The sequence below is a fragment of the Cyprinus carpio genome, chromosome A5, assembly GCF_018340385.1.
Source record: "Cyprinus carpio isolate SPL01 chromosome A5, ASM1834038v1, whole genome shotgun sequence".
Taxonomy (NCBI): Eukaryota; Metazoa; Chordata; class Actinopteri; order Cypriniformes; family Cyprinidae; genus Cyprinus; species Cyprinus carpio.
In genome coordinates, this window is record NC_056576.1 from 26,311,983 (window position 1) to 26,336,804 (window position 24,822).

The 24,822-nt window shown below is 37.6% G+C and overlaps 1 protein-coding gene and 4 long non-coding RNA genes across 8 annotated transcripts in view; all 5 read left to right on the top strand.

Annotated features, from left to right (window-relative positions):
• Window positions 1–4,639: 4,639 nt before the first annotated feature.
• Window positions 4,640–6,842, top strand: LOC122134340. 3 transcript variants are annotated; one of them, XR_006160090.1, is made up of 7 exons: window positions 4,640–4,730; window positions 5,448–5,526; window positions 5,642–5,780; window positions 5,871–6,017; window positions 6,153–6,358; window positions 6,525–6,700; window positions 6,783–6,842. It is a non-coding gene; the product is annotated as an uncharacterized LOC122134340 (long non-coding RNA). The 3 variants fall into 3 exon arrangements; XR_006160089.1 differs by having other exon boundaries at window positions 5,871–6,012; XR_006160088.1 differs by having other exon boundaries at window positions 5,871–6,358.
• A 1,081-nt stretch (window positions 6,843–7,923) lies between these two features.
• Window positions 7,924–9,703, top strand: LOC109089639. Its single transcript, XR_006160092.1, has 4 exons — window positions 7,924–8,144; window positions 8,280–8,402; window positions 9,159–9,363; window positions 9,565–9,703. It is a non-coding gene; the product is annotated as an uncharacterized LOC109089639 (long non-coding RNA).
• Window positions 9,704–12,119: 2,416 nt separating this feature from the next.
• On the top strand, window positions 12,120–14,127 carry LOC122145062. Its single transcript, XR_006160093.1, has 3 exons — window positions 12,120–12,475; window positions 12,986–13,076; window positions 13,892–14,127. It is a non-coding gene; the product is annotated as an uncharacterized LOC122145062 (long non-coding RNA).
• Window positions 14,128–14,767: 640 nt separating this feature from the next.
• On the top strand, window positions 14,768–16,188 carry LOC109089641. Its single transcript, XR_006160091.1, has 4 exons — window positions 14,768–14,899; window positions 14,999–15,129; window positions 15,819–15,954; window positions 16,049–16,188. It is a non-coding gene; the product is annotated as an uncharacterized LOC109089641 (long non-coding RNA).
• A 3,092-nt stretch (window positions 16,189–19,280) lies between these two features.
• The window catches only part of LOC122145061 (adhesion G-protein coupled receptor V1-like), a 33,488-nt gene continuing 27,946 nt past the window's right edge, over window positions 19,281–24,822 (top strand). The window contains exons 1-3 of one of the 2 annotated variants that reach the window (XM_042756645.1): window positions 19,281–19,472; window positions 20,960–21,144; window positions 21,471–21,610. In XM_042756645.1, coding sequence (XP_042612579.1) covers window positions 21,557–21,610 — 54 coding nt within the window. In that variant the 5' untranslated portion in view covers window positions 19,281–19,472; window positions 20,960–21,144; window positions 21,471–21,556. The remainder of the gene's footprint in view (window positions 19,473–20,959; window positions 21,145–21,470; window positions 21,611–24,822) is intronic. The other variant, XM_042756646.1, reaches the window with a different exon arrangement.

Below are 24,822 nucleotides of genomic sequence, written 5' to 3' on the forward strand. Positions count from 1 at the left end.
TAGATAGATAGATAGATAGATAGACATTTTATTGCCCTTTTGTTGCTTTTGATTGCTTCTATTGTCCTCATTTGTAAGTTGTTTTGAATAAAAGCGTCTGCTAAATGACTAAATGTAGACAAACAAACAAACATAATGGAGAAAAGAAACATGGTTATTTTATTCTGTATTTCCTGTGATCCATTATACTACTCATATTATTATGAAAAGTTCTGCAAGTAAATCTGACAAATGCCTGTTACTGGTGGAAAATGAGAAAAGAGTGTTTGCGTGCTGTGGTGCTGAGCTAGACATCAGTCACGGTTAGCGTTTGTATGGGTCTTGTAAGTTGATGCAGTGGTATATGGTCAGGACACTGCTACAGTGGTGATTGAGGCCAGTGGTGATGCCAATGGGATATTCTCTCTAGATTCCACTCGGAAACCAGTGGAGGAGGGAAGAACCAATTCTCTAACCTCTAAAATACAGCTGATCCAGATGTAAATTTCATAGCACTGGTTTATTTTGACTCAAATAAAACAACACTGTCTTTTAGTATTAGAAAAGAAGTATTCATGTTCTACTCTCTGTGAACATTTAATTTTCTTTCTCCAGTGTTCTTCGAGACAGAGGACACTTTGGCAATGTCACAATATACTGGCAGCTGTTCGCCAATGACACCGGCAATGAAAAATGGAGTAACATATTGATGACTCATGCACTACACAGATTTCCGTCCAATCAAATGCTCTCTACAATCAGAATGTCCCTCCCCATAATACCACCTGAAATTATAATATTATAATAATTATAATACCACCTGAAAGTAGCAAACTGTAATTTATCTAAAACCACAGAAAAGGAAGCTGCAATTATTTGCTGTCTTAAAGTTCGTTTTTAGTGCGTAATTTATTACATCAGTTACATTTCAAATCGTGTTGTCTTTAGGTGGCTATCCTGGTGAAGGAGGAAAACTGGCAAAGAAAGACCTCAATGCATCCGTTGTCATTCCTTGCATTGACGACCCATTCAGGGTTTTCACGATTGCTCCTGAGAGTCTGGAGCATGAGGTAGCCGAGGACGTCTTGTCAGTCAATGACATGTTGGATGTCACATCTTTCACCATACTTCGTCAGCAAGGCACTTTCTGAGATGTGCGTGTGGCCTGGGAAATCCTGTCAGGAGCTTTCGCACATGGTCTCCCATCCACGGAAGACTTGGCATTGATGGCCTCATTTCCACAGGCCATAGAGCTCCGACCACATGCCAGAAGACACCATGCAGGCACTGATGCGTTCTTCTCTGGACTTCCTGGAGCTTATGGATCCATCAGTGCAGAAACCCATGTGCAGGTTCCAGTGAACCTGGCAAACTTTACCCTGTCAGTCTGGCTGATGCCCAGGCCTAATACAGATGGATTTATTGTTTCTAAAGGCAATGGGAATGGAACTATCTATTATGGAGTTCAGGTTAAGACTAATGAGTCTAACGTTACCATTATGCTTCATTACACAACCATAGGATCTAACAGCACACAGGTTGCACGAGCTACTGCAACTAAATTTGTAGAGGATAATACATGGGTTCATGTTGTCATCGCTGTGGAAGATGGAATTATTGAGTTTTATCTGGATGGGAGCCCAATCCCTGGGGGATTAAGAGTCTAAAAGGAGAAGCCATTGTGAATGGTGAATGTAAATTTGGACTGCAAAAGTTATCACTTGTCCCAAATATGTATTTGTTGCACATAAATATTGAGTATAAAATGTTAAGTATATTCTTCATATACATTTTGAGTGTATAGTAGTTTTTTTGGATACACAGAAAACAAATTTCACGAAATGATTTTTTTGCTTCTTGGTGGAATTTATTTATTAAAGTCATTCTCAACATTTTACATCATTTGCATCAAAGGCTTTTTTGAATTTATTTCAGCACCCCATATTTTAGTCTTTTAACAACTGCACTACAAATAAGAAAAATCACAACTGCCATAGTACTCCATTTGGAGTTCCTCTTAAAGACAAAGTTAAAGACAGGCAGGTAGGTTGGTAGGGGTTTCTGGGGTTGCAAGCCCAGATGTTTACCCAAAAAGCCACACTATCTATCCATCCTAACACCTTGCATTGAATTCTTCCATACAGATGCTGCACCAATAGGATCGGTTCCAACCCAGATGGTGAACAGCGCTTCACTGGTCTTCTACAAGACCTCCGGCTGTACTCCAGCTGGCTCAACCGCTCTGAGATTCACGAGCTCCACAACCAACCAACCAACCAAAAACGACCTCCACAGAAATAACATGAACTAACAATTAATAACTATTTTCATAAAACAACAACTAAAAATTAATAAACAATTTAAAAAAACTAACATTCACAGATTAATACATACTTAAATAAAATTAACAAACATAACCTTATTGTAGTGTTCCCAGAGCAGGTCAGATGCGTTTTTGAAAAAATCTCTCTTTTGCAGTTTATTACGTAGCTATCCTTAAATGAAAACAATCTGCCAAAGTTGTTAATCAAAAAAGTGCATGATAAATAAAGATATTGTCTCTCAAAAGAGAGAGTTGGTTCTGAATCGCCGTAACGAGTCGTTATATGTTTCGACTCTTTTGCCTGTTTGCTTGTACGTCACTGGGTACACATTTGCATAATCCCCGCCTGCCCGCGAAATACGAACAGAGTCTGATCTGCCCACAAACACTTTTGCGTTTACATCATGTTGAGAAGACGCGGTGTTCAAGGATACCACAGAAATACAATTCGAGCCTTTTGTTGTGTGCTTGTCATTTTATCAAGAACTGCTTCTCTAATCTGGGTTTTTATCTTCGTTGGCTTCTAATTTTCTTAATTTGGCCTAACAAGCTCTCTGAACCATGACCTGTAAGTAGTACGATTGATACGTTAGGTGTACATTTTTCAACTGAGTGCTAAAAATATAATTTTTTTGTGCCAATAGTGATGTATACCTAGCGCAGCTTTAGGTTTCCAGGTAAACCACGATATTACTGTCTTACTGAAGTAGTTCAAAAAATTCGCAGTGAACCTAAGAATATGTCGATTATTGTAGACTGACGTTGTTCTAATTACTTTGTTTAATAATAAAGAATGTAGTGTAGCACACAGACTTTATAATAATTGTGAAACTGCTGTTTATTGTGCTGCACTGGCAGTTACAGGGTTAATGCGGGAGAGATGAGTGATTTCGGCTGGTGCTCCTGTGATACAACTGTTCTAAGTTCTGATTAAAAGTTAAGACCAAGCGTCTTTTGTCTGTCGTTCTTCAAACATTACAGTAGACATATTTTGGTTTACAAACAGTATTGTTTAATCAGTTAGTCACGTTAGCACTCGGCTAACGTATCCACCTAGTGTTCACAGTTTAGCAGCTAAACTTTAGCTGTGGGCACGATTCGCTTGCATAAGTGTTTTTGTATTTTATGTCATTATAAGAACGGATTGATTATATTATTGTTTTATGTAAAGGTGCTTTGTCAATGGTAGCGCTGGCTAACTGGCTCAAGGACTCACCTCTGTGCCAATCACAACAGGTTTGGCCAGCTGACCAATCAGAGCAGAGTAGGCTTGAGGAAGGGAGGGGCTTGCTCCGAACTTGCTTGAAACGAATAATTTCCTAATCATTGGCAAATGACTCTAATATTAAATGTATATTCTGAGAAAATTACAATGACCTTTCTGACCTTAGATGCATTTAAACCTGATGTAGGGGACTCCAATACAATATTGGGACACTTTAAAATAAAATCCAAAAACTAAAATAATACATTAACTAATTGAACCTTATTGTAGTGTTCCCAAAATCTATTTTATTTTATTTTAAAATGTTGTTTTGCATAAACACATAACTCCTATGCAAACGTCTAAGCAAATGCAAAAACTCAAAACAAAATCATTCTGACTATGTAAAACAAAAAAATCCAGTGAGAAATCTATAATGTTGCTGCACAGATAGCCTTCTGACCAGTACAATTAAGGTCTAATGAGTTAACATCTAACGGTATTAAGTACCCAAATTGCTTCTTTGTCAGTGTTTGGTTAACCTCCCCTCCGAAAGCACGTAACATGACCCCTAGCTGTGAGACCATGTCTTAATGTATATTTAATATGTCTTCATGCCTGGATGGATGGAGCATGCATTCTTCTCTTCAAGGAGACTGGATGCATGGCATCCCCAATGGCTTGTTCAATTAACAAGGTCAGTGAATTCCTTTAGAGGAAGACCTCTCAACAAGTGACAGAAAAGACACAGTAGCATGTGCTTTCTCTTATGCTCTCAGCAAGCAGAAACATGACTAAGCAGGAAAAAAGCGTTTTAGCGCTACACATTTAGTAACTAAATTACTTTCCATTTAACCAGTTAAGTAAAATGTAAACACTGTAAACTGTTTAATGATCATGTAACTCAAAACTGTTTCTCAATCCGTGTTTATAACCTAACAACATCTAAAATTCTGAATGGTTACAGTAATTCTGTTAAAAGATCCTGAAGTTAATTTTGTTGTGCTATAGTTGGCTTACAGTGATCTTCTTCCTTTTCTTTATCAGATATCTGAAGAAGGCTCAGTGATCTCCTGTGTAGTTGAGTGCACACGTTGCGCCCTGGATCCAATGCCTCAGACTTTGCCAATGCTACATGTTGATTCACCTGCAGACTCGTCCAATGCCTCAGACTTTGCCAATGCTACAGGCTCCATCCATGTCTTGCCGAGCCAGCGCTCCGAGGTAACAGGACTGACCTGTCAAGCATTAATTATTAAATGACCACAGGACCCACCAATTAAGGGGCAACATTGTAATAATGTTATTAATGTGTAATGGCTGGACAACATCTGTTCACGTGATGACTGTATATGTATAAATAAGTTTGCATTAATGAATGTAATTGATGTCTGAATGTATGCCCCTTTTTATTAACTGTTAATATATGGCTCCATCTAGTGGTGGCTTTAGCCACTTTGATTAATTGATTGTGTAAATTACATTTTTTGCATCCTCTTCTAGAGATTTACTATACATTGAAATGTAACAGTACCTACCCACACCTGTGCTTGATATTCTATAGTGCTTTGTGCTTATTGTCATATTGTGAGTGGCATTTCTATAATTAGAATTTGTGTTTGTAAGGTGTGGTGATAACTGACAGTATCACTGACAGCTGAGCTCACAGCAGTCTGAGCTATATCATTCCCAAAGACAGCCCACACTCCTTGCTTATAATCAGTGATTTGTGAAGACTATTGGTAGATGACTATTAGAGTATTTTTTGTTTTTAATTATTAGATGACTATTGGTGTAGCAATAATGGATGATTAATAATGTGGCAAATCACCTTGTTTTTATTTGTGCTTTTCCTGAAACCCAAAGCATGCTGCAGTTGCCCATAATCCTACCCCTTAAACTCTTTTATTCATTCTTTTTGATATATTCATGTCTTTCCAGATACTGAAGGTGTTATAGCAGAGATCAGCATTAATGCTAATGATGGTATCCAAGGGATCATTGGCTGGCAAAACAAAGAGTATGAGCTACTGTTCAATCTTTCTTTTTTTCTTTTTAAACTTATATAAACCATGGTATCATTCACTTTAATGTTTAGTAAAAAGGTTGCGGTAATGTATATATTTTTTCCTCAGCTATGTGATAATTGAGACAATTGGTGTGTTAACTCTGGTGGTGTACCGTGATGTCGGGACATATGGAAATGTATCCCTGTTCTTCTATGCGCAGAATCTAGAGGCTCAGCTGGGTCTGGATTTCAATGCCACCCCATCAGTGAGTCACAGACACTCTTTCTAATTTTTAAATATCACTAATTATTCAGCATTTGTTGTTAATAGTTATAGACCGTAAATACCTACACAGATGATCCATTTTATGGATGGAGAACAGCACAAGTTTATCGAAGTCCAGATTTTAGATGATACCACTCCTGAAGGGGATGAGACATTTCAGTTAATTCTTGCAAATCCGTCGGCAGGGCTGCAGCTGGGAGGGAACACTACAGGTCTGGTATGCTGGGAGACGCTGTACATACATGATTTTCCATGACCAGTGCCGTATAATTTTTCTCTAATGAGTCTCTGTAGCTACTGTGACTATTCTGGCCATTGACTATGGCCATGGAATCATATCCTTCAATAACAGTGAACATTTCCTGCTGAGGGAGCCCACCTGTGTCAGGTCTTGGGGAGAGTGTGGCCACCCTGTACATCATACGAGACCCTCCTCAGGGCGTGTTTGGCACAGTAACGGTCCAGTTCACAATCACTGATGCCAATGGATCCCTGTACACTGATGATCTTACACCTTCCTCTGGCTTTGTGGTACTTGAGGATGGAGTCACATTCAAGGTACAGTATAAAAAGCTATTCCTGACCAGTGAGAATTTAATGAAATATAAAAAAAAACAAAAACACACACATAACACAACAACACACCTTAAAAATAAGAAAAAAAAAATATAAAAAACCAGTTTTTCAAAAAAGAAAAAATAATAATATTATTTTTGTTTTCTAGACTTTGGAGATCTGGGCTGTTCTGGATGCTGAGCCAGAGATGAATGAGACATTCACAGTGACTCTGTCCGACCCTAATGGAGGTGCTCGTCTGGGAAACTCGCTGCAGATTTACATCACCATTATACAAAATCAGGCTTCTCTAGGACTCTTCAGAATATCACCATCATTTAACAGGTACATTCACAGTCTGTTCTAAACGGACGTCAAGCTCGTTACCACACAATGCCTGCTTCTACTGTATTTGTGTGTTTTTTAGGACTGTAGACACCTTAGGGCTGGGCGATATATCTAACGAAATAATGATGCGCATCTAGTCAGTAAAGCCGGTTCCCTGATTAGCGCTAAATCGCCATCACCTGCTTTCAAATGGAGCGAAGGCGATACATCTGCGATAATGAACCCGATATTGCGTAGCTTGTCAGTGATCTACGGCTCTGTCTATTAAATGCCGCCTCCATTTGAAAGCAGGTGATGGCGATTTAGCGCTAATCAGGGAACCGGCTTTACTGACTAGATGCGCATGATTATATCGTTAGATATATCGCCCAGCCCTAAGACACCTTGACATTGGAGGAGCATCGCGGAACGGTGTACCTGACTGAATCTCGCAGTAATGGGCTGGAGTCAGCCGTCAGTGTGGAATGGGAGACCCGGTCAGGAACCGCATTTGGCATGAGTAAGGAATTGCACTAGTAATTTTATTTTGGTGTAAACAAAAACTGTATAACCATATATTGTTTAATGTATTTGTAGGAGGAGAGCAGCCAGTGTTGGCTGTGTATCAGTCTATCAGGGACAGCTTGTCATCAGTCTGGTTTGCAGTGTCCAATGAAGACTCTGCTCTGGTTTTGAGGCTGCTCAGAGGTCCAGCTCAGAACCAGGCTGTTCTTCTACGAATGGCAAGGTGTCTTGGTGCCTATGGAGGTATGCTCTGTATTCAATTATAAGCCCAACACATGTAAAGCAATAGCATTGTGGGTAGTGTCATATGCCTCAGGCAACCTGGGTTTGAGCCTTTGTTCAAAGTCCTTTGCCTGTCCTGTTCCCCTTTCATCCCCCAGTACTTTCCTGTTTCATTTACACTGTCCTATCTAATAATAAAGGCATAAAAGGACAAAAAACGGCCAATGAATGGTGCTTTGGTGGAAGAAAATGCACTCCACATTTTAACCAATATCAGCTAATGCAACAAAACTGTATTCACTGTAATGTATTACACATAATCTGACTTTGTGTGTTCAGTTCAGTTTGGTTTCAACTGCACATTGTGTTTGAGTCAAATTTACAGTTTTATTTAATGTTAAGAAAACACATTTGCAGTCTATGGAACCAATATCATTAAGTGCAGTAAGTAATTTTTTTTTTTTTTTAAGATTCTGACAATTCTGACAACTCATTCTCGCTTCAAAGTCTGGAGTTACAAGACGTTGCCACAGCCGTACCCTTCAGACAAAGCAGCAGCAATTTACAACACCTGGCCGTGTGCAGGATCATATCATCATCGGTGTATCTCATATACCAGTGGAGTAATGGAAAACCCTCAAACCTCAGCCGTCAGTGCTCGAGTCAAGCAAGTGGAATCATTTCAGATGGGAGGAGATCCTTATCGTCACTGAAGGTAACGGTCACATTCAGTCTCTAGTACTGTTGCAGCTCAAGAGTATTTTCAATTTGAAGATGTTTTAACACTTATTGTATGATCTTGAAAATAATCTTTGATTGATTTAACGTCTTTATTATTCCCTTTGAAAAGGTCCAAGCTCAACATGTGAAGTGTTTATGTGGGGTTCTCAGCAAAACTTCTTCCAGCAGACACAGTCCATCCCATTTACCGGCCTCTTTTCAGTCCACCCCTTTACCCCTCCTTCCGGAATATGTGAGTTGCCAGACAATATAGTGCAGTCTGTTTAAATAATAGCACTTTTAGTGTGTTTCCACTATTAAGCATATTTTTCCATATTTACCTATTTTTATATGTACCAAAATAATGTGCCTTAGTTTATTGGTATTTTAATCTACATATAATAATAATAATAGTGCTTGCAAGGCAGAATTGTATTGATATTCCTCAAACTTGGTTGGGGTCTGGTTAGGGCTTTGGTCTAAACACTTAACCCTATCAAACTTATGCAACTATTTCAGACTAAAACTAACGTACAGACTCTTCTTTGTTGCATGTACACAACTGTTCAAAAGTATGGTTTAATTTTTTATTTTTCACTAAAGAAATTAATACTTTTATTCCTCAAGGATGCAATAAATCAAAAAGTAATAGTAAATACTTTTACATTGACTTTTACATTGATACATTAAAAAGTGTTTCTGTTCTTTTCTGTTCTGCCGTTCTTTTGAACTTTCTTTTTTAATCATGAAAAAAATCACAGTTTCCACAAAAATACTGAGCAGCACAATCGTTTTGTTTGTTTTTGAGCTCTAAATCAGCATATTACAATGATTCCTGAAGGAGTTTTAATTTTCAAAAACAATAAACCAACTTCAAAATGTTAGAGTAGTATATTTGCATAATAAATTTTGATTTGTCTTGTCTCTCTTGAATATATTTAATTATTTTTTCTAGAAGTCTAATACACTCTTTTTGATATTCATTGATATTTTCATCTTTTATCCTCAGTTCAGGAGAGCTGTTTTTCCAGCCTGGTGTCCGTGAGCTAGAAATAGCAGTGAATGTAATTAATGATGATGTTCCGGAGGAGGAAGAACATTTTCGTGTCAGCCTCAGGAACCCCAAAGGAGGGGCAGAAATAGGCTTCCGTGGTCAAGTGACATTGTTCATTCCAGCTAATGATGATGCTTATGGGATTATAGGCTTTACACAGGTATAAGGATCAGAATATATCATCTGCGATATTCTTCACAGATGATATCATTTGAATATACAACTCACAACATCCAATGTCACTCAGCTTTAACAGTGTAAATGTAAAGTAGTGTCAATTTCACATTTAAAGAGACTGAACATTTTACGTGCTGAAGATGTCGGTTCACAGTTGATAATATACAAATATATTTGTATACAGAACTCTTTGATGCAGGAGGTGGATGATCTGGAGGATGATAACCCTGTCTCTCTGAGTATTTAGAGGACAAGAGGCAGGTACAGTATGGGCAGACTAACTGTACACTGGAGCGCCCTATGGTAGCCTGGATGACATTTTTTCTTTTCCACTTCAGGAGTGGTGAGAACTGCTGTTTTCTGTTTTAAGTTGTTTTAGTAATAATATTTGATCAAACTGCATATTTTAAATAGTATATTTTGAATTGCAGACTGTCACTGTAGTCCAAAATCACAACTCTAACTATAAGCTGCCGTTCTTGTAGCAGCTACATATGTAATTCAGATGTGCAAGCAACTATTTTTCAAAAACAATGTACTATTTAAAACCTTTTACTGCAAACGTATTATTATATAAACCTCCCAATTGGGACAACAAATGTCAAACATCCATTATAACCACAAAGCACAATGAATTACAAACCTCTTTACACCCTCTCACACCTGTGTCCATGTAGGTGACGTTTTCTGAGAGCCAGGACTGTTGCTGTCGACAGTCGTCAGAAAGAGAGTACTACTGTTGTTTTGGTATCTGTTACTATCCTGCCGGTGAGTACCACATCCCAGCTAATCTCACTACTTCACTGGGATGACTTATAATTAAAAAGACCTTTCAGAATGCTAAAATGATTTCTAGTAAACAAAACTCACGCATGGTGGTATAGTGGTTGAAAGTGTGTGCTGGTAATTTCAATTTGTAGGTTTAAACCACGATTACATAATTTACTGAGTGCTCACATTTGTAGCTAAATATTTATATGAGCACCAAATCAGCATGTTACAATGATTTCTGAAGTATAATGTAACACTAAAGACTGGAGTAATGTATGGCTGCTGAAAAATGCATCTGTGCCATCACAGGGAATAAATTACATTTTAAAATAAATTACAACACAAAATGGTTATTTTAAATTGTAATAATATTTCACAATATTAGTTTTTACTGTATTTTTTTGATTAAACGAATGGCGTCTTGGTGCTTTTAAGAATCTTCTTTCAAAAACAGTCATCACGCTCATTTCCCCTTAACTTCCCAGTTAGTCTCAGGTCACTCAGTCTGGGGACACACTGTGCTGAAGCTTATGAGGAGACAGATCGACTTCCTACAACACAAAACCGACAGCCAGTTACTGTCACCGTCACAGAAACCCCACATTTTTTCAGTGTGCTCCTGGAATATAAGTAGCTCATGCCTTGCAAATTGCAGTGGTTGTAAGATATTTTTGCATATTGTCCAGCCTCAAAAACCACATGTTGAATATGTTTGGGCTGATAGTTTATGACACAGACTACTGACATAAATCAGCATGTTCTTGGAAATGAATTGTTAGATTTTTTAATGTTTATGAAAGTCTCTTATGCTCACCAAATGCTGCATTTATTTGATCAGAAATACAGTAAAAACAGGAATTGTTCACTCTATTTATAATTGTGTTTTTTTAGACTTTAAAGGGATACCCCACCCCAAAATGAAAATTTTGTCATTAATCACTTACCCCCATGTTCATCCAAACCCGTAAAAGCTTTGTTCATCTTCGGAACACAATTTAAGATATTTTGGATGAAAATCGGGAGGCTTGTGACTGTCCCATTAACTGTCAAGGTCCAGAAAAGTATGAAGAGCGTAAGCGTTATTTTTGTTTTCTTTGCGTGATCATTCAATATGAATGATTTGTTCTCAAGACACATTTTTTGCATATACAACTGTAAACATAAAATAAAAAAATATACAAATAAAACCATCTTAGAGTCTCAAAACTCTGAGTAAAATTGATTCCCTCTCATGTTTCTGCAGGCACTAGATGATGAGATTCCAGAAGAAAGAATGTGTATATCAGCTAAGATGGTAGCTCTCTAACCCTGGGCTCAGAGATCAACCCTGATAGACAACTTGCCACCATCACTATGGCTGCCAGTGACCCTTCCCCATGGGCTCTTCTCCTTCTCCCAAAGCCTCTCTGAATGCATGCCACTGAGGAGGACAGAGCTGTGAGACCCCTTGCAATAACAATACCACTGATGGGACCACAAAACCATAACCAGAGGACTATCTGTTACTGCCTGTTTTCCTTGACTGGGAAAGTAATCGAATTGTTTTTTAAACTTCCATAAAGTAATAGCCTATCAACCACTGATCCAATGACAAAAAAACTGGAAAGTTTTCTTTATGAAAGTCTTTGTGTCAAGACTAATGGACCCAAGGTTTTCCCAGTGTGCTTATTGTGTATAACAGAGCAGTCAGAGGTACCTAGGACTATACTGAATAAAAAATTGGATACACAGGGTACAGTTCTCTGTGTATGCAATATTAGCTTTGATCCATTACAGTTTCCTAGAATCAATGTAGAAGATTTTTAGGAGATTTAGGGAATGATGATATCTGAGAACAGCATACTCAAAGGTAGTTGAATCTCTAACATTGTCTTGTCTTTTACCAGGTAAAACATGACCATTGTTCGCGCTCCATGGGTCTGTTTGGCAGCGTGTGGGTCAGTTACCACACAGATGTAGTCAGTGGACAGGATTTTGGACAGTCCTGTGTGGTCGGCTGCTCGCTTCGGGCCTGGGGAGAGCTCAAGGGTCATTACCCACTGTCTATACTCAATGAAGATCTTCCAGAAGGACCAGAAGATTTTTTCTGGTAGCATTCAGCCTGCACTGAGAGGTCATGCGATCCCTTGGAAAAACAGCATTAGCTGGCTACTTTTATGTACGCTGCAATGTATTTCTTTCCTCTTGTTTTCAGTTCAATGGATTTTACAGTGAGAGAGTACGGCCCTACAGAGTTTACCAGCCTCCGGCTATTGCCAACTGTCCTCTGTCATGGTGTGATTATCCAGAAAAAAACGACAGTGCTGAGGGCATCCTGGAGTTTGGTACTGGTACTTTTATGCATTCATTCCTTTTTTTTTTCTCACAGATCTTTTGTGATTTTTATTTTATTTTTTTTTAAATGAAGAGAAAGTTTGTCTTCACCTAAAAAATACAGGTAAACTCCCTGGCCAATAATTATTTTAATTTCATGGATGATAAAATGGCCAATTTTAAAGAATATATATATATATTTTTTTTTAATTATTATAATTTTTTTTTACATTTTAGTTTAATAAAATTATTAGTTTTAAATGTAAATTTAGACATCACAACATATCATGTACAGTATGAAAAACAAACAGAGTTTACTTTATTAGTTGTCTCTGCATATTCATATTTTAAAGGTAGAAATTATTTTAACATCTAAAGAATTACACTAAAACTAAAATTGAAATAAAATAGAAATGAAAACTAAATAGAAATATGAATTACACTAAAACTAAAATTGAAATAAATAGAAATGAAACTAACATTAAAAAAAATTCTAAATAGAGTCGGACTTATAACCAAAGGTTGCGGGTTCGAGCCTCAGGTCCGGATGGAATTGTCGATGGGGGGGTGAATAACCAGCGCTCTCTTTCCACCCTCAATACCACGACTGAGGTGAGACACTTGAGCAAAGCACCGAACCCCCCAACACTGCTCCCAGGGCACCACAGCAATATGGCTGCCAACTGCTCCCGGGTGTGTGTTCACGGTGTGTGTGTGTGTTCACTGCTTCAGTGTCTTGTGTGCACTTGGATGGTTTAAATGCAGAGCACAATTTATTGAGTATGGGTCACCAAACTTGCCCACATGTCACTTCACTTTTCACTTCAAAAAGTACAAAAATATACTAAACTTAAAGGGGACAATGGATGAAATTTTTCACTTTTTTAGTTAGTTTTTTTTTTTTTTTTTTTTTTTTTGCATTTTGTTAGGTTTTCTGTCGTGTCTGCCAGCTCAGAAAAGCTGAAAAGAAACACACAGCCGGTGTCATGCAATGAGCTGTTTCTATTTGCAGGCGGTTTCTATGTAGATAGCTCGCTATTTGAATAAGACCACCTACAAAGCCATATACAGAGTTCAATGCAGCAATTTACGTGTCTTGTCTTGTGTCCACATGCCCCACTGAAAAAAAGGGGTGGGGGTGAGCAGTAAGGGTGTTGTTTTACACGAACACTGAGGAAATTTAACTAAGTATTTTACAGACATTTCATGAAGACCCCCAAAAAATCATACCAACTTGTGGAAAATGGGCATCTGATGTCCCCGGAAACTTGAAAATATAGGACAAAAAAAAAGAAACTTGAAAATATTGTAAAATATTCCAAATATTTTACTAGTATATAAATAAAATAACACTGTCATGTAAAAGTGCATGATGCATACATATATTTGTTGTCAGTCTCTCCAATTGTTTTTATGTTTCATTTGAGGAGGATGTAGGAATTCTATCCACCCCTGGATTGAGGCATGTTGGATCCTATGGGAAGGTCACAGCAGAGTTTATCTCCAAAGGTTTGACTGCTGAACCTGATTCAGATTATATCCCTGCTCAATGGCTCCATCACCTTTCAGAATGGCCAAACCCTCAGCTATATCAATGTTTCCATAGTGGATGACACAGAGAGGTAAGGATGGGGTTAATAATCTTGCTATATATTCTCTCATTGGATATTGGTTGAATTGTTGAATATTATATTGTTTGATGAGTAGTAGTTTTGTAGCATGTTTCATTTTATTGATTTTTTTTTTGGTTTTTCCACCCAGTGAATTTTAACAAGATATTTGAGATGCAAACTCACCGGTGCCACAGGAGGTGCCATACATAGAGCTCAGCTAATTGCATGAATTACAATTAGCCAAGAGTGACTCACCAAATGGTGTTGAACGATTCATCAACCAAAGCACTATCACCATTCCAAACCCCAGCAGTGCCCCTCAGACTGCCCCCTGTTTGTAGAGAGAGCAGACGGGCTGCTGGGAGATGCCACGGTGAGCTTCATCTAGACTATGACCCCACACTTCCAGATACATAATTTTTTTTTTTTTTTTTTTTATATACATGGAGGACAGACAAGACGCTAAACTGGATGATTCCATTGATTTGTGTGTAATTAATAATGTGGTAAATGAGGATTGTAGAATATTTTTGATAGATCAGAACGTGGTCTGTGACGTGAATACATGCTTTAATACAGACCTGCATGTTTCTTTAATGTAGGAAAAGTGATAACCTCTAAACAGAGAATAAAACTTTAAATACAGTATTGTCATTTTAGCAATTGTGTAAAGTGTGTGTGTTCTCTAGATGAGAAGTTTGGAGACCCCAGAGGAATAGTACAGTTCACAGAACAGGACCTGATTGAGCGCATTTACAGTGAGCCTTCGGACAGCGAAGGGCCACTCAAAATATCACTCCTTATCTGCCATTTAGTAGCCAGGTGTGCGATTTATTATCTTTTGAATCAAATATGGGATTTTGTAAAACCTTGTCAACCTTATGAAGGTCCGTATTGATATTTTGCATGTGTTCACCACAGGTGTTCTTTGTGCCGGGCTTTAACTTAAGTGTTGAGCTGATGGATGTGACTCTGATTGGTCCCCTCCCAGAATTCAACTGGAATCAAAGCTGGCTGTTGTTTCTGTTCCTGAAGTGGCAGCTAATGCTGAGGTGAAATTGCATTCAACACCATTCTGATATCACCACCAGATGGTACACAATTAATAGATTAACACTGGTTTGCCAGTATTGCAAATAAACATTTTGTAATATTGTTTAAGTTGTAGTTGTGTCAGTATTTATATATTTAATTATTAAAAACTAAATAATACTTTATATATTAATTTCTGTATAATAATGTATGTATTTAATTTAAAAATGCTTGAAGAGTTGAATGAGTATTTATGTTTTGCTTATGTTACAGTCTTTTAGTTATTACATATTCATTTATGCATTTTATTAAAACATGGGCTAAAGTGTCGAATGAGTATTATGGAATCTCGCAAAAAATGGTCGCATCGCACTCCAAAAAAAATCAAAAGACAATATAAAACTTATGTTATGCTTATGTTACAGTTTTAAACCCTGTTAAATGAATAATAAATAAATAAATTATACTCTACTTTTTTTCCCTTTCTTCACGTTATATTGACCACAATATGTGGATTTAATTATTATGATAATGCAAAAAAAAATAAAAAAAATAATAATGCATCATTATAACAGACATAATCTATAATATACTATTATTAATTAAATCAATAAATAATTATTAATTGTTATCACATAATTACATTAATTCTTTTTGTACTATAAGTTGGATTTGCTTCTGCTTTTTTTCTTTTTCTCTTTATCTGAAGGTACGGTAATGCTTGCCCACGGTCAGAGGAGTGAGGTGATCTCTCTCAGTGCTGTTAATAACATGTCAGTTGTCGCAGCTCACGCTGTTTACCTGACCTCTGTAGAGTCAGAGTCACCTGGTGGAGCCCGTCTCAGGTAACACTGTCCTTTTTCAAAAACAAAATCCCCTTTCTCATGAATATCTGTGATAACTATATGGTTTGGTGTATGTGTTATACTGTATGCTCAGGACTGGTTACACAGTAGCTGAGGTGGAGCCATTAGGATTATATCAGTTTCGTCCTGATTCTTGGCAGCTGGTCATTGAGGAGGACGTGCAGACCATCACCCACTACGTGCAGCGCCTCTATGCCTTCCGCAGCAACCGTTCCAGCAATCTCCTACAACACGTGGCCTGGCACTGCCCAACCTGAAAACACTTTGCATCAGTAGCAGACCGTGCAGCTTCTGTTTGATTCCCGCCAAAAATGTTCATTCGGTTCTTGATGATTCCCTAACTGAACCACATGAGGATTTTTTTGTGAACTTGACCAGCGTGCGTATTCTCAGTGCCAGCTTGCCCTCAGTCGATGCTCAGCCTCGCAATGTGTCTCAAAATAGTGACGCTACAGTTACTGTCTGTGCTAATGACGTGGTTAGCAGATTTTTGAGAAATAGGGCCAGCAATAATACACACTTCTGAAGACAGTCAGGAGGGGGCACCCCAACAGAAGCTTGCCTTAAGAGTACGCAGGTCGATAGGGATCACAGGAGTGGTGAGTGCCAAAATCAGAGCCTATGCAGGACTCAGAACCCCAGCGGTGGATGAAGCCCAGTTTCATCAGGAGCATAGTGGCACATGGGCCTTGGAAGGGGAGGACTTTGTCTTAGAGACCCAAAACTGTCACATTGTTGGAGGGCCAGAACGAGGTGGAGGTCAGTGTCCTCATACTGAATGATCAGGAGCCAGAGGGGCAGAAGGCATTCTTTATCTACCTCAGCGAAGCAGAAGGTGGAGCAGAGATTGTCAGGCGTGCCAGATGAACTGGGGTTCACTTCTTTTGCCAAAATCATTATGGACAATTATTCAACAATAAGGATTTTTCTGCACCATTGATATGTAGTTTTTCCAAAAAAAAAAAAAAAAAAATGGTTTTAGGGCCAGTTATTTCTAGCATGTCAGTAGGAAATATCAGTTTAAAAATTTCTAGACGTGCCATTAATTGTAATAATCTAGTGAGATTTTTGCATGCACAAGGATATGATTTTAATCATATGTTCTTCTAAAAGTTGAAAACAGTTGAGCTGCCTGTTTGTGATACAATTTTTTTTTTTCAGGGTTCTTTGATGAATAGAAAGATCAAAAAGAATAGCATTTATTTGGAACAGAAATCTTTTGTCACATTGTAAATGTCTTTATTGTTGCTTTTCATTCATTTTATGCATCCTTGCTGAAAAAAAAAAGTGTTAAAAAAGAATTAAATTCAAAAATTTTGACTGATAGTGTATATTGAGCCCAGCTACTGTACTAATGTTAATTTGGCGACAGGGAGTGATCTTCAGAATGGTATGGTCGTCTTCAGACTCAGAGAACAGGACAGCGACACTCTTTCTGCAAGACAGGAAAACATGTAATACATGTTTAAGATGATGTTGTGCATTCACTACAAATCAGTGTAAATCCGTTTTAGATCTGCATGTCAAAAAAAGTTTTCCCCATGTTTCTAGAGCTTTGAAGACGTGCTGGTGTTTTCAGCACTACAGTTTACTCTGTGTTCAGTCATGGGGTGAATCTGACCAGACTAGAGAGAGGTAGCAGACCTCGGGCACATCCGTCTGTAGGAAAGGAGAAGTACTCTGTGCCAGACAAGGTATATTTAAATAATATTTTATTTTTTAAATCATATTTTAGAAGTCTCTCATTACTTTTTCAGAAGGTTTTGCTTTTTTTTTTTTTGGCTTTGTGGTTTGTTTAATTTATGTTTGTTTTCTTTCTTTTTTCTTTTTTTCTTTTTTCGGGTGTTTTTTATAAGGTTTTGCTTTGCTCTGTTGTCTGTTTTGTTGTTTTTTTCCCTGTGCTGTTGGTTTTTGTTTTGTTTGGTGTTCTTTTTTGTTTTATCTTTTTTTCTCATTCTCATTTAGTACTTTTTGTCTGTTTTGATTATGCATGTTTTTATGTACTGCTTAAGAGGAATCCGCCTTTACAGCTTCTCTGATCATCTTACTCGTTATTATTTTTATTTTTTATTTTTTTTTCTTTGTACTGCAGGACCCTGGGTATGAGGTTTGTTTCCTGGTGGAAGTCTATAAAGTGGGGCGAGGGTGCCACCATAAACCAGACTGTCCATTTTGCCAAGGCCACCATGCTGGAGAGTGATGACCCGCAGGGGCTGGTGTACTTCGCCCAGGGCTCTAGACTACCCATAGTAACCCTCAAAGCCACAAGCATCAGTCTTCCGGTCTACAGGAATGCAAGTACAGCATCAGCTATCTCTGTGAAGTACTGCATGCAGGTGAAATCATTTGAAAAAGGAAGCATGTCCCAAGATAACAAGAATATTCAGTAAAATTCAATATTATACAACATTTAAAAAGCAAGGAGGCATAGAGAATACATACACAGTACAAACTCAGCAAACTCTGATTATATGAAAATGCTAATAATCAAAGAGCAGCAACATGTCCATCTACCACTACCCAGCCTACACCCCTTTCTGACCCCATTACATAATGTGAACACATTAGTGATTAGAGGACTGAGATGATGTAAAATTTGTGAGCTAAGATGATGAATGTAGAGAAGATAAGAGCTATGAGCAATTAGGCCACTGAGTTCCCAGCAGATACTTCAAAGGCATTATATTTGGTTGCATAGTGGAAACTGGAAAAGTAGGATTTGACATGTCAAAAAATGGTTTAATGTCCAAAATACATCAGTCTGTGGGAATTTTTTTTGTTGTTGCTCTTTTTTGTCCCTCTGGCACACCCTTTTCCTTTCCTTAATTTTTTCAGTTTTCCTTGCCAACTGTTTTATTTTAAGGCAAAAAGGAAATACTTTTCATTCCCTGTATGTTAGTTACACATTTCAAAGGAAAAAAAGAGAACATATATAATTTCTCTGCAAGTTTAAAATAAATTTATTTGAAATCTTTAAACTATCAACCTCCGGCTGTGTTCAGTTCAGTTCAGTTACTTTAAAAGTTTTCAGAAAACTGATTTTAGGCATAAATATCAGAGTATTAACTGTGTCATCTGCTCTCACAGGAGCTTCAGAAAGCGAAGTCTGTTGGACCCACTCTGATCTGGCCTGCCCGTGGCAGGGCAGGACTTTGTTATGGCAGAGGGCAGCCTGACTTTTGAGACGGGACAGAGAAGTGCTGGTCTGGATGTGGCCCTCACACCAAACATCTGTTCTTCCAACCCAACACCAAAACGGTTCCGCATGGCTCTCTCTGATGCCACTGGTGGTGCAAGGGTTCACCCCAGAATTTGGACTGGCTAACATCACCCTGGTTTCGGACTCAGAGGCTCAGGCAATGTGGACCCTGCTGGACCAGTTACATCAGCCTCTGGATGAGACCATCATCAGTCGGATCCTGCAAGGGCTTATCAATAAAGTTTGTAAAGACATCACGCCAGAGCAGCTAACTGCAGCGTTAGATGCACTAAGCAAGGTAAGCAACATGAAATGAGGAAACATTAAAAAATAAAAATAAATAATTTTTTTTGAGGATGTTCTCAGAAGGTAAATTGACTAAATAAATTCTTCATTCAATTTTATTACTGAGAACTTTGAGCTAATAAAAATGATTAAAACACTAAGCCAATGTAAAAAAAACAAACAAAAAAAACAAAAAAAAAAAAAAAAAACCAATAGTAATAAGAAATTCCTAAACAGGAAGCAAAGTTACTTCATAAAGATTTCTTTTTTAAATAAATGCTGTTCTTTGGAACATTCTTTTCATAAAATAATCCTGAAAAAAAAAAAATGTAGCAGTTTCCACAAAAGAAAGGGGCATAACTTTTTTCAACGTTGCTAAAAATGTGAAATGCTTCTGGAGCACTAAATCAGCATATTAGAATATATTCTGAAGGATCGTGTGACACTGAAGACTGGAGTAATGGCTGTTTTAAATTGTCATTTTTACTGGATTTTTGATCAAATAAATGCATCCTTGGTGAGCAGCATTAGAGCCCTCTCTAAAAAACAACAACAAAAAAGACCCAGACGTTTTTTTGAACATTAGTGTATGTTTATTTAGTGAATGATTAACATGTTTATCAGGTTTTAGAGAGGTGAGAATTTATTTAAAGTTAGCCGGATCTTGAGCATTTTTGGATACAGTTTTTCAGGAAATCCAGCTGTTCTGCATTCTGTCTAAAAACAATGAGGGGCAACATAATGGCCCCCCAGAGATCAATTAAAACAGCTTTTCTTACAATGCTTTTTTGTTCCTTAAGTTCCTAGAAATCTTTCATCTAGGGAGTACAATGCTTGTATGTGCAGCCACAAGGCTCCACTGTGTGAAAAAATCTCTAGTCTTGGAAACAAAGCTTTGTCTTTTCAGTTAATCTGTACCATTTTATTACTGGGAACAGTATCGCCCAGTCTAAGCAAATCAAGGTTTCTGAGATTTAACCATTGATTTGTTTTAAGTTCTCTTTTCACATTAAATAACTGAAAGTAGAATGTCTCAGAGTTGCTAAGTAGAGGTTGACTACTACTGCTAATACTTGCATTTTTTGTTGGCAACAAATTTTGACAAGAACATCCCCAAACGTGCATTCACATTAGAAAATTTTGTCAAAACGTTTGCTGGCAAAAATTGACAAATTTCTATTGTCAGTAGTGAAGCAAAGAATGAAGCACTGCTCACACAGAATTCCTTTTCAAACCAAGCAGCTTTTTGCTCATTGTGGCAAATTCACATGGCCATCTTGAACATGATGAAATCTGCAATGGTATTTTTTTTGCCCAATCACACGGATTCCTATTTAAATGAATGGATTGCGTTGCAAAATTTCACAATGCGTTGGTAAATGTGATTGCACCTAAATGACCACCCTAGAAACACAATGGCAAAATTGATGCACAGTAGTAGTATTGTAATGGAGTTTTTAAACTTAATGAAAACAAAATTAGCCTAAACTCACTTCACAGATTCTGAAGGATGCTGAGCAGACTCCACTAAAAGACAGCAGCCGTGGCTTGACCTATGACCTCTTGTTCTCTATGTCGAACCCCAGCTGAGTGGACACGCGAGGTCTGAGCCAGCTGGCTGAGGTGGTGGAGCGTTTTGCCTTCAGCCTGCTCACAGACATTGAGAGTGGGGTAGAAGGAAAGAGGTGAGATCTATTTATTTCTATTTCTATTTAAATTGTTGTATTTGATGTAGACAGTTTCACAAATGTGAATGTAGCTTTTGGCCACTAAGTTCAAGCCAGTGTCCAGCAGATGACACTGTTGAGCTGGAAATTTTAAGTTGTCTCCCAGTGTAATTGGGAACATGTATGGGATCACAAATCATATATGTGGCTTCCTCTGGATAGGGTATTTATAGTGATTCTAATATTTGATATGCACTTGGAATTGGGAAAGTGACTTCAACTTATAGTGTTTTTTAATAGCTGAATTCACTCTGAATAATCAGTATATGTGTTTGTTTGCGCAGGTTTTCTCAGTCAGTCTTCATGGCAGAGCCTCTACACCTCTTGCTGATGGTCAAGAGGTTGTTTACTGCATACACACTCCTGACCGATGTGGGAAACCTCTCCAATCTCTGTGCATCATGTGGAATCAGGCTGCCGAGAGGTAATTACAAAACACAAACACATGGCATGTAGTTATTAAGGTGTTGCATGGCACAACTTTAGTTGCTTACAAAGTTAGGAGCTCCTTTATTGTTTACAAACGTACCACACACAATACATTCTACTACTCTTCATTCATACTTGAAAACACGTTTGGGATTACATGCCTATTTATAAAAAAAAAAAAAATACTCATCCAAATGAAATTGACAGACCATCTGGTGGTAAAGCTCTGACCTTGTCCATGTATTTCACACTCATTGTTGAGACAGAAAGTGTGTACAGTGCATCTAAAGGGTTTCTTTTTGTTTAGTTTTAGTTTTAATTTGGAAGGTTTTTTTGTTGTTGTTGTTTAGTTTTGTTTTTGTGTGTTTTGATTGGTTTTGTAAACTTTTTTTTTTTAATTTTTTTAAACTTGGTGAGGGTGAAACCCACTTATAATCTGTGCTTGGAAATCAGTATCAGGATCTAGGACGCTGCTCCAAAGAAATGTGATACAGTTATGACGTCAACAGGACACTTTTGCTGCATAATGTGGCATAGTTTACGGTAAGGATGTTTGCTTCGTCTTTGAGCAATTGTTAGGTACAGTGTGATGTTGCTGAGTCCCAGGAGTTGTGTTAAACTTAGTAAAAGCTGAAAGTGGATGATTTTTGCGTGCTTTGTATGAAATATCGAGGTGGTTGTAATAATTATGCATTACAGTGCTTTCTCCTGCCTGTGCATCAGTGACATTGTACTGTAACCTGAATACACAAAGTCGATATTAGAAACTGCTGCACGAGTCACATCTGTTGAAAACAGTGATTTAAAGTAGATAACTCTTGGTTTGGGTTAGTTTTTGCATGAATGGACAGGTGTTGAAGGTGTCTTACTGCAAGTATATCTTTCGAACCCAGCACATCAGGAAACTCAATAACTTTAAGAACGGATAACATTTTCTAAGAAATGTGTCATTGCAGCTTGGGCGAACACATCCAAATGGGCTAGTGTGTTAAGCCCTGACAACCGAACTATCCCTATGTACCCTTCCCTCTACAAAGAAGAGGGGGGTCATTTAGTCAGAGGTCTGATACCTGTGGACTGGAGTGGGAATTTTCCACTGGTCCTGCTCACTTATAGCAAAAGAAGAAAACAAACATGGCTCTACTTAACAGGGCTTGCAAAAACCACTCGCATTCTGTCATCCATTAATTGTTTCACTTTTCTTTACCTCAATGGTGTTGAATGGAAAATTCCAGTCAGGCCATCCCAAGAAGTCATGCGTCATACAGGTTCGGTACCGACAACAGCTGGACTCATGATTTGTCAAAGGATGTTAAAAGGTTATAAGATAAATATCCTCTAGATTTTGGACTTCCCAGTAAGCACATGTGCGTCACTGAGATGTCTCTGAAAGAGTGCATCATCTGGATGTTAATGTGTGCTATTTAAAGTGTTCTTTTTGTATAAACATCTAATAAACATCTTTAAAGAGTATTTGCACACAATCTAAATCAGAAATGCAACAAAACATCTTCCATATGTCAGTCTAACATCTGATATGTTTTGCAGCATGTTGCAAATATTTTAAACAAACACTTTCAAAATGACATCTTCCAGATGAAAACTGGAGTACCCAACACAAAATTTGAATTCGGTCACTCACTCTGATTTCATACAGTAGCTGTATGGCTTTCTGTCTTATGAAATAATAATATCATTTTGTAGATTCATTGAAAAATTATATTGTCACTAGTGTTGTCAAAAGACCTAGTCAACCCCGGTTAAAGTACTAAAAAAACGAAAATGTCACGGTACCATTTTTTTTTTACCCGGTCAACCCCGGTTCTTGATGCGCTATCTGAAAGGGGCGCAGATGCGCTCTCTTCATAAAAGCACTGAGATGAGGATCAGATCCAGATCAAATCAAAGAGTTCAAGCAGGTAACTTTCACAGGGTTTCCCATACACTGGGAAAATATCAAAACTGACCGCAGCTGTTATATTAGTCAAATCTATATCAAATCTTTAAAAAAACATGACAAATCCTAATCTCAAAGTCTAAATCTGTTTTGGGTGTTTTTATATCACTGTATTTCTGAAGAAAACCGACTGTCTTCAGAAAATTATGGATGTCATTTTCATTTAATCTTGCCTGTAATGCCTGAGCAGTGTTTGTCAGCGCTTATTTGATTACAGCCGTTACCGGGGAATCCTCTCTCTCTTGCGTGCTCTACAAGCACTTCCTGCTGCCAGAGAATGAATTTGCATATGCCGCTGTGGGAAACACAGCTTCTGTTATGAATACTATGAAATATTTTAATTTGAATATCAGATTGAAATGAATGCTGTTATTACAGTAGTTAAAAGTTAGCATAAGCACGGCTAACGCTAATATAATGAACATTAGAATTAAGTTCCTTTATTAACTATTTAATGCTCCTATAACTTTTATTAGGATAAAAAAACTGGATGGCATGATGATATTTACTATTTTTACACACCATAGGCTTTTTAATGAATTGTGAATCTAAAATATACTTGTAAGAGAATGTACAAATTAGCACTGTTTGTGTCAAATCAGTCTGGGCTTTTTTTTATTTATCTTTTAGCCAACTTAGTTGTTATTCTTGGCTTTAAAATTCAAAATCCCTTTAAAATTAAATATGTTCACAGTTTGGATTAAATGAAAGTATAGTCATTTTTTTTAATGTTTTTGTGTTTTGCTTTGGTACTGAAATTGGAACAAATAAATGTGGATTTTCACTGGTATTGGTACCGAATACTGAAATTTTGGTACCGTGACAACACAGATTGTCACCATAACATAACAGACATTTCAATCTACACTCTTTCTATAGTTTTAACTTTTTTTAATCACTAATTGACATTTGACTTCAGAATTCACTTATACAAGTTTTGATCTATGATGCAAAAAATACAGAATAAGAACATGTATTGTGATCCCCTCTTAAAACATTTAACACCTTCACCCATAGTTTTTTTTTCTTCAGTAGCCTGTCTCAACTTGACTACCTGTGTGACAGCGTGTAGGTGAGACAGGTCGACAACTCAAGACTGTAGTTAGTGGAAATTTACTCAGACTAGCTCACCTGGGCCAAAATGTAAGTGCAGTAAGGCTGTTCTTATGAGCAGCAATAACACACATTTAGCAAGGGTAATCATCTAGCTAGCCGCAGCAATAAAAGACTTTTCGGGAAGGTGACCTTTA